The sequence below is a fragment of the Anopheles aquasalis genome, chromosome 3, assembly GCF_943734665.1.
Source record: "Anopheles aquasalis chromosome 3, idAnoAquaMG_Q_19, whole genome shotgun sequence".
NCBI classification, from domain to species: domain Eukaryota; kingdom Metazoa; phylum Arthropoda; class Insecta; order Diptera; family Culicidae; genus Anopheles; species Anopheles aquasalis.
This window is the reverse complement of record NC_064878.1, coordinates 39,942,431-39,950,518: the sequence shown is the minus strand read 5'-3', so window position 1 is coordinate 39,950,518 and position 8,088 is coordinate 39,942,431. Positions and strand designations below refer to the sequence as shown.

The 8,088-nt window shown below is 47.7% G+C and overlaps 5 protein-coding genes across 5 annotated transcripts; 2 read left to right on the top strand and 3 right to left on the bottom strand.

Moving 5' to 3' along the window:
* Positions 1–574: 574 nt before the first annotated feature.
* On the bottom strand, positions 575–949 carry LOC126576651 (uncharacterized). Its single transcript, XM_050237956.1, has one exon. The coding sequence runs from the start codon at positions 947–949 to the stop codon at positions 575–577; it is 375 nt and encodes a 124-aa protein (XP_050093913.1).
* Positions 950–1,982: 1,033 nt separating this feature from the next.
* LOC126576650 (cellular tumor antigen p53-like) lies at positions 1,983–2,457 on the bottom strand. Its single transcript, XM_050237955.1, has 2 exons — positions 2,304–2,457; positions 1,983–2,243 (listed from the first exon to the last, which is right to left on the bottom strand). Exons 1-2 carry the CDS (start codon positions 2,451–2,453, stop codon positions 1,983–1,985), a joined length of 411 nt encoding a protein of 136 aa, XP_050093912.1. The 5' UTR covers positions 2,454–2,457.
* Positions 2,458–3,358: 901 nt separating this feature from the next.
* LOC126576649 (uncharacterized) lies at positions 3,359–3,738 on the bottom strand. Its single transcript, XM_050237954.1, has 2 exons — positions 3,595–3,738; positions 3,359–3,526 (listed from the first exon to the last, which is right to left on the bottom strand). The coding sequence occupies exons 1-2, from the start codon at positions 3,736–3,738 to the stop codon at positions 3,359–3,361; spliced, it is 312 nt and encodes a 103-aa protein (XP_050093911.1).
* A 479-nt stretch (positions 3,739–4,217) lies between these two features.
* LOC126576647 (uncharacterized) lies at positions 4,218–4,733 on the top strand. The gene is made up of 2 exons (XM_050237953.1): positions 4,218–4,436; positions 4,557–4,733. The coding sequence occupies exons 1-2, from the start codon at positions 4,218–4,220 to the stop codon at positions 4,731–4,733; spliced, it is 396 nt and encodes a 131-aa protein (XP_050093910.1).
* A 1,533-nt stretch (positions 4,734–6,266) lies between these two features.
* On the top strand, positions 6,267–6,778 carry LOC126576646 (uncharacterized). The gene is made up of 2 exons (XM_050237952.1): positions 6,267–6,500; positions 6,590–6,778. The coding sequence occupies exons 1-2, from the start codon at positions 6,267–6,269 to the stop codon at positions 6,776–6,778; spliced, it is 423 nt and encodes a 140-aa protein (XP_050093909.1).
* Positions 6,779–8,088: the final 1,310 nt, after the last annotated feature.

Below are 8,088 nucleotides of genomic sequence, written 5' to 3'. Positions count from 1 at the left end.
CTGCTACGGGTCGGCCGGTTACGTACGTTCAATCCATCCCAAATCCATCGCAGGCGCGGACACGGAACGGAGAGGAAAGAAAAGGAACGTAACAGAACGTCCCACGGATGCGGATGCGGTGCGTATGCAAATGGCAGCGGCCCGGTTTCGTACGATTTAGGTCAATCGTTCTTGCGGTGGCAACAAACTGTACGTTTGTTTGTTTTGCTATGGATTGATTTTGGAATGATTTTGTTAAAAGTTTAAAATAATCCGTTCAAAAACGACGAGCACAAGAGCATTTCAGGAGAGCCACAACTGTTCTCATTAAAACAACACTATCCTGGATGCCAATGAACCGTAAAACGTATTACTAAAAGGCGAGCGAACACAGAAGGATACGAAATCCCGGAAGGAAGGAAGGAAAGCCCCCCAAAGTATCAACAGAGGGCGCTGCAGCGAAGCGTGTCCTGAAAGCTCGCACAGCGAGTCCTTCCTTTAAACAAACCCACGAAGGAAACACCGCACATCCGGTACAGGTTGTGAAGAGCACAGTTCCAGCTTTATTGCTTTTTCCGTTTCGTCCCACTCGCACTTACGCTACACAGAACATATTAACGGTGATCTGGTACGGTGTGGGACTAGGCCCATTGATCCGGTAGCTAATTGATACCGTGCCCAGCTGCCCATCAATCTTATCTACCGTGAATCCACACGACGAATATCGATCCGCGGCGATCGTGACGAAGTTGATGTTTTTGGCTGCAGTCGGATTGGTGTAGGTAACCGTTGCAGGCAGGCTGCTGTGCTTCGGGATCGTCCTGCTGTAGCAATTTATGTTTGCCGGATCCTTCACGCCGAAGAAGTAGCTCAGATTGGACGAAACCACCGGTGAAATGGCTTGGTTGGTGCCGGTAAGCAGAAAACCTACCACCAGCACAATCGATAGCCCCGAACGTCCGAGCTGCATCGCGCCAAAGGTAAAACAGGTTACCGTGTCGTTCCGTACTGAGACACTGCCAGGAAAGAAAGTGCTGCTGGCGACAAAATGAGATTTTATTTCGGTTTTTTAGGTGCAAATATGCAAGGTACTGAATGATGGTATTCGCTCGACTGAATCCCGGTTTGGGTGATGCAGCCGTATAAATACGCACAACGCAACAACGGAATATTGGGCCTCATGACCTCTTTTCAGCGATCCCGAAACTTTGGCGCGATAAACGATGAAATCAAAAGATCGAGAAAGTAGAGAAATATCGGATGGTATGAAAGAGAGTGCAGTACTACTTGTGGTACTAAAAAGTGCAATTAGTATTATTAGGTCTATAACATAGTTTTTTTTTCATTTTTTTGGCACAAAATAAATGGTTTTTCAAAGCCCAAAGAACAAGTACATCAAACAAAGTATTGCACAGCGCTGGCCTCTACTTTCTCCCATATTTTAGCCATGTTTTGAATACCTTGCCAAAAGATCCTTCACTTTTTTTAAGCAATCCAGGCAACTACATATTTATTTTCCCATCGATATTTTCATAAAGAAAGAGGTGTTATGCCAAACAGTTTGTTCTTGTATTGTGGTTATTTTTATTTAACGTCATAATCTCCGCTCCTATTCCTTTTAAAACAGTTTCACTTTTTTGTGTCGCAACATATCCACCACAAGCTTAAACCAACAAACGATAGTGTTCTGCAACCCTCTTGTAGTTTTCAGGCGGAAAACTGGACATCTTTCGAGTCGAGAATAACCAAATGTAAAGACAATATTGCGAGCAATCACTTATTGTGTTTTAAAGGTATTTAGTTGTACTTGAAAAAGAACATCTCGTGAAGCTTCCACAAACAAACGGGCACCATTTTTTAAATACAATCGAACGATAACTTAATGTATATCTAATAGTTGTAGAAGCTCCACGGTTTATGCGGCTCACAATTGCAATTTTATTTGCTTGCTTATCCAATATATGTGCTCCAATAGATCCGATCCATAACATGTGCTCGAGGAATTAAAAAGAACAATAAAATTTCACCGAAATGGAATATCCTAGAGGTAGCTTTGAATCGATCTTCACCCTGACCGTATCCGTTTTGATAGCTCCACCGATGATCTCGGCTGTAAAACCGAAATGCGAATACCGATCTGCCTCCAGGGTGATGAAACTGATCGCTGCTGCTGGAGGTTGAACTGGAGGTGGAAGTGGTGGTGGAAGTGGAGGTGGAAGTGGAGGTGGAAGTGGAGGTGGAAATGGAGGTGGAAATGGTGCAGGCTGCGGGGAAAAAACAAAAAATCATATGTTTGGGTCCAAGGGGAACCAGGAGCTACTGACATTTTCGCCTGTTGTGTGTCTTCGTTTCCGGTTGCGCGGTAGAACCTTGTAGGAAACCTCCTGCGGCAGGGATGTTCCTTTGAGAAGCGTCTTGGAGAAGCACAGTATATCAGTGGCTGCCTTATCACCAAAGAAGTACGACTGCTTCATGGTATGCGCCCCGCTGTTATCAGCCATCGACTGCTTGATCGAGCAGCAGAGCAGCGCGGCACCAACTACCAATCCCACAATCCTTGGCAGCATTCTCTCTCTCTCTCTCTCTCTCTCTCTCTCTCTCTCTCTCTCTCTCTCTCTCTCTTTGATAACTCTGCAAAACCTTGACAGTCTCTAGTATCAGCTTAACCGTAAAAGAATTTCTGAACACCACTCCGAACGAAAGATGCTTAACATTTGATGACACACAACGCTGCTCTCGACACGAATGACGGCTGCTCGAGGATGTACGGTGGTATAAATACTGCATTTCCGACTACCGTACCGTGTGATCGTTTGATCGAACAACCAGTAACTGCACTCGTAGCTCGTTGTATTGGTTGCAGATTGATAATGTTGTTGAAAACACCCGGGCCCGGGATGGTTAGTGAAAGGGGTAAAAGGGGCATTGAACATATAAGGGAAAGAGAGTAGATTATTCGAGGTTTTTAATTTCGTGCATCACTACATACGACCTTTGCCTCATTCTTTCCATAAGGCTCTTGATCGTACGGCTGTCAAGATATGTTGTGTCCATCGAATAGTGTCGATCTTGGAGAAAACACCAAAGTCGGTTTGTTCATCATCATTAAATTAGTATCAGGAATGAGAACATAAGGCGGAACAAATGCTGGCTTTCACTCCTGGCCTGTTACAGCAAGCATCTTCCTGAGTTTCTGCCAAACCTGTTTCACACCGATCGAACAGAAAAAGGAAGCCAAGAATACATCCCACAGTAGAAGCTTGCGCCTTCGCTATCGTCACACTTTGTTATGTTTTTTTACACATAAAAGGCTTTTATTCACTTCAGCATTTAATAAATAGAGTTGCACAATCGCAGATAACGCCATGATACTGAACCATTATGCTACACAGTAGAACTTTATCTCGATCGCGTAAGGTAGCACCTGTTTACCGGTGAGAGTCACCGTGGCAGAGACCGTTCCGAGGGCTCCTTTAGTGATTTCGGCCTTAAAGCCGAAGTGCGAGTACCGGTCCGCCGCTACCGTGATGAAGTTAATATTCTTAGCCTGCAATTGAAACAATAGCACCGACGTTAAACTTTCTGGGCACCTGATATCCTGCTTCTTGTACATACCGCAGTTGGATTCGTGTAGCTGACGTCCGTGGGTAGTGACGAACCCTTTGCCAGCGTCTTCGAGAAGCACAGTATGTCGGTCGCGCCCTTTGCACCAAAGTAGTACGACTGCTTGCTGGTATGCGCCGCGTTGTTGTTGGCCATGGCGTGATCGACCGAGCCACAGAGCACCGCGACGATCACTACAAATCCCACAATGTTTGGCAGCATTCTCTCGCCGGTGGTTTTCCCGTTTGTCTGGGCACGGCACCGGAATGGTGGTCTTTTATAAACTCTGTTCTGCCTCGAACGCCAAAAGATACTCTAACCTCATTTCCTACCACCGCTACGTCGTCAGTGTGGTACAGGCTCCGGTGAAAGTTGGACCAACCTTTCTTTTATCTCATTGCCGAAATGTACTTATGTCCCGAAAAGTGCAACGGACCCGAACGGAGCGTACGCGACGCGACGCAAGCAACGTATCGAGAGGAAGTGAAGCGTTGGGGATCAACATGCATATCTCTTCGCACTTTCACAGCAGCCGCTGCAGCGGAAGAACTCTATAAAAGTTACGGCTCACTCGCCGGTACGCCTCAGTCAAGGGTCCTTAGCTGCCTTGGCACGTGTGCGAGCGACATAGAACGATGCATCCCACGATTATCGGTAACAACGTCTGGTTGCTGCTGTTGGCCGCGTTATGCGGCCTTTGGCAGCTTCAACCCACCAACGCCAACTGGCAGGGTCAGCAAAACACGAATCCGGCCACCACTCAGTTCGGGACACCCGCGGCTAATTTGCAGACGTGCTTCGAGAAGACCATCTTCGCGAAAAGCCGTAGCCCAGCGGCCGTATCGCATATGGCCGTAGCAGCCGTAAGTGTTGGCAGCATTGGGAGTGCCTTAAATTAAGACGCCTTAACTCAAGCGTCTCCAGCGACCGGACAAGAACGTATATCGATACAATCTGTTTACTCCTGTTTGCAGGCAAAAACCATTAAATTCGTCACGGTGGAAACATTAGACGACACCTACGGGGGAGCGACCGTCGAAATCATTGGTGGCGCCATCGGCACGGTGAACATTGTGCTCTCGATCGCTGACGGCAACAGGAAATCATTCTTCAAAAGCAACATCAAGGTCTCCATGTTCTGTGCCCCGTAATGCATATTGTAATCATAATCGTATGTTAAGAAAACAGAAATACACACAACAGAAATACACCAATCCCACACCAGCGCACTTCAATCTCCTAACTTGCTGATCCTAGATCGTAGTGATCCTAGGTTCTTGTTTTCATGGCTACAAGGTGCCTTAGGGAGTGAGTATGAATGATATGAAATTCATGCTTTACAGCATTTCGATACTCGACCAAGTGCATCCGAAATGCACCTTTGGTGCTTTGCAACTTTTTGGTGGCCAGTGAATGACGGTCGTGATAACCGAATACTGGCGCGTTCGCACCATTAACCTACTTACCTACGTCGACGTCACACGATGGCCACGGCGATCAGCGAGAATCAGAGAATTTCGTAAACTATACCTGTTTTGACATTTAAAACCAATTCTGCTCTTCCACTGTCGTGATGCAATGCAGACTGCGGTGAAAGTAGAGCCATCCTTTCTTATGACTCGTTGCTTAACTGTACATTTTTCACCAAAAGAGCTGCAATGCCGGCCATACACGAATCAAACCAGGAAGGGAGAGCATTCACCCCAGTACCAGCAGCAGAACTCTATAAAAGTAACAGATCGTCCGCCGGTACTGCTCAGTTAAGGGTCCTGAACTGCTTTAACACGTGGGCGTGCGACATAAAACGATGCTAAACAGTGTTTCGTGAAGATTATCTGCGCAAGAAGCCGTAGCGCAACGGCCTTTTCGCACATTTCCCTTGCGACCACAACTAACGCCGGATCAACAATTATTTTGAGTGTAAGCGCTCCAACTAAACGTCTCCAAAGATTCAAACAAAACTGCTAAAGATCGATCACTGATGGCAACAGAAAGTCGCACTTCAAACGCAACATCCAGATCACTGGGCTCCAGTTCTGTGCTCCTTAAGGCCATTGTAGGCATAAAGTTGTGTTAAGATAACAGATAAATACATACCGGCAAAAAAACTAATCCACTCCAGCGCATTTGATTATTTTAAGTAGCTGATCCTTGCTCGTTATTTCCATTGATAAACCTAAGAATTAAATCCCCTGCCATGCAATACTCGATCACGTGCATCCGAAATGCACCTTTACTACTATGCAACTGGTGGCCAGTGAATGGCGTTCGTGATAACCGAATACTGGCGCGTGCGCTCCATTAACCTACTTACCAACGTCGACCAAGAATTCTGAAAACAAGAAACCTCTTTCCCCGCTACAGCACTTTGCCTTTGGGAACAGGATATAGCAGATGAAGGAGACAGTTGCCCCCGCACCCATCACGAACACGCAAAAGATGAACAAAAAAAAACACAGAAATCAACGGCCAACCCTCCCGTCATCGGAGTTCTTCTTGCTTTTATTGCTTCGGGAGTGTTTTAGGGCGCACGAAAAAAGCCTTTTTGGCGCACTATATAAAAGCACTGGCCTGGCCGGCCAGGCCGCTCAATCGGTTCGTGGCGAAACAGGAAGAACGTACGTACGCGTTGTGACGCACCCAGCAAAGCTCGTTAGTGCCCATCGCCATCACCAGCGCGTAACATGCGCATCCACAGGACGAGTGAATTACCGCGGCTACGGCTGCGACCGCTGGAGCTGTTGCTGATACCGCTGCTGCTCATCAGTGGCACCAGTATGGTCTCCGGTAACTCATTCTCCGTGACCGGAAGCAATCTGATAGTGCAACTCGGTACGTACGCTGTAACGCTGAAGCAGTGCTTCTACCAGAGAACCTTCCACGGACAGCTCAGCCCCGATACTGTCACTTTCACGAACGTAAGTTGATGGCCGGCCGGTGACGGTCCGGTGCGGAGTGCAGCAGTAGCATAATTTCATTCCTTCCATTCTCCTCCTTCTTCTTCCAGCCAACCGGTAAGCCCATCAATTTCATTCAGGTTGAGACGGACCAGGCGATTGATTATGGTGGCATTTCGGCCACGATCGTCAGTGGTACGCTCGGAACGAGCGCCTCCATCACGATACAGATCACAACCACGCCACGAACAGCGCTCTTCCAGAACAACGTCGACACTCAAATGTACTGCACTCCCTAGGTAGCCACCCTAGGTAGTTATTTCGTAGTAAAAACATTAAAAATCGAAACGAAAACTCCGAGAGCAAAGCTTCTTCTCGATGGAAGGTGAAAGAAAATGAAGGAAAATGGTTAATCGAGCATCGTGAATTATGCGATTAGCTTATTGCTGGGGTTTGTCGCTTGATTCGCACTCATACCGGTGAGTGATCCGGTGTGAGGTGTTGATCGCCTTGATCGTCAACGAGCATACATTGTGGTCACAAATCCAACAAAATCCGTTTAGCCAGTAGTCGTCCATTTTTATGCTAAATCCTTGCCAGGGCTCACAAGAGTATATATTTATGGCCTCCACGTGTCCGCAGACGATTGGTGATTGTCACCATTTGTAAGTCCGCGTTCACTCACCGATTTGCGGCCACAAAAAGGCAAAGCTTCCCTGTCCCAAAGTGTCAGTCCTCCCCGGGGGGTGGTTGGAGCTGGCGGCCACTAACTACCGTACATGAACATTATGATCGGCGCAGTACCGTAAATTAGCTACCATTGCAGGGCGCGCGCGGTGCCGGTGTCACCTCAGCCAAGAAGTCGTAACGAACGAGAGAATGTCTCCTTCAACCGCAACGACGCGCGAACGGGTGGGTTCCAAACGGTGAACGCCATTCATTGCCAGTGCCACCGTTGTGGACTCCCCAAAAAGACCGAACGACCGCGAGATCGAGTCCGTGCGAGATCCCGTTACCGGCTGCGCTCTCCACAACACACCTACGCGGCACGAACGGTGTGGCGCTCGTGGTTTGGCGTGGCTTGGCCTGACGGCGCGAACCGAACCGCGAAAGGCTTACGAATTGCGCGGGCTACACGGGTTGCGCCAGTTCTACTCCATTCTGTAGCCCGCGTGACGCCCGTGGAAATGATTGTTTTTAATTAGAAAAGTAATAAATATAAATGAGCGCCCGGTTCGTTCGTTCGTCCCCGGGGGCCGGGCGGATCGCACTCGATCAAACCGTGCGTGCGGCAACCCTGTTTTCGGTGGAGCCGAACGAGCATTAGGAATTGGATGGTGGAGTTGATGGTGGAGACATGCAAAATTGCAACAACAAAAAAATGGGGGAAACAACGTTTAGCAGCAGGAGCGATCAAGGCGAATCGGATGATATTCCGATGTGTAGATCGTTCACTCGGAACACGAACTTTTCTGTAGAAACTCCGCGATCAAGTGTTACCGGCACTGATCGAACTTTAGCCTACTTTATACAAAAGGAGTGGCTGTGATCGTTTTTTTCTGAACTGAAAGTGTTTACAGGGCATCCTAAAGCAGGTTTCACTAAAGCA

Coding starts and splice junctions, on each gene's coding strand:
- LOC126576651 (XM_050237956.1), bottom strand. CDS start 949: ATGCAGCTCGGACGTTCGGGGCTATCGATTGTGCTGGTGGTAGGTTTT.
- LOC126576650 (XM_050237955.1), bottom strand. CDS start 2,453: ATGAAGCAGTCGTACTTCTTTGGTGATAAGGCAGCCACTGATATACTG. Junction 2,244..2,303: donor GACACACAACAGGCGAAAAT/GTCAGTAGCTCC, acceptor TTTTCCCCGCAG/CCTGCACCATTTCCACCTCC.
- LOC126576647 (XM_050237953.1), top strand. CDS start 4,218: ATGCATCCCACGATTATCGGTAACAACGTCTGGTTGCTGCTGTTGGCC. Junction 4,437..4,556: donor CGGCCGTATCGCATATGGCC/GTAGCAGCCGTA, acceptor TCCTGTTTGCAG/GCAAAAACCATTAAATTCGT.
- LOC126576649 (XM_050237954.1), bottom strand. CDS start 3,738: ATGGCCAACAACAACGCGGCGCATACCAGCAAGCAGTCGTACTACTTT. Junction 3,527..3,594: donor GCTACACGAATCCAACTGCG/GTATGTACAAGA, acceptor TTTCAATTGCAG/GCTAAGAATATTAACTTCAT.
- LOC126576646 (XM_050237952.1), top strand. CDS start 6,267: ATGCGCATCCACAGGACGAGTGAATTACCGCGGCTACGGCTGCGACCG. Junction 6,501..6,589: donor ATACTGTCACTTTCACGAAC/GTAAGTTGATGG, acceptor TTCTTCTTCCAG/CCAACCGGTAAGCCCATCAA.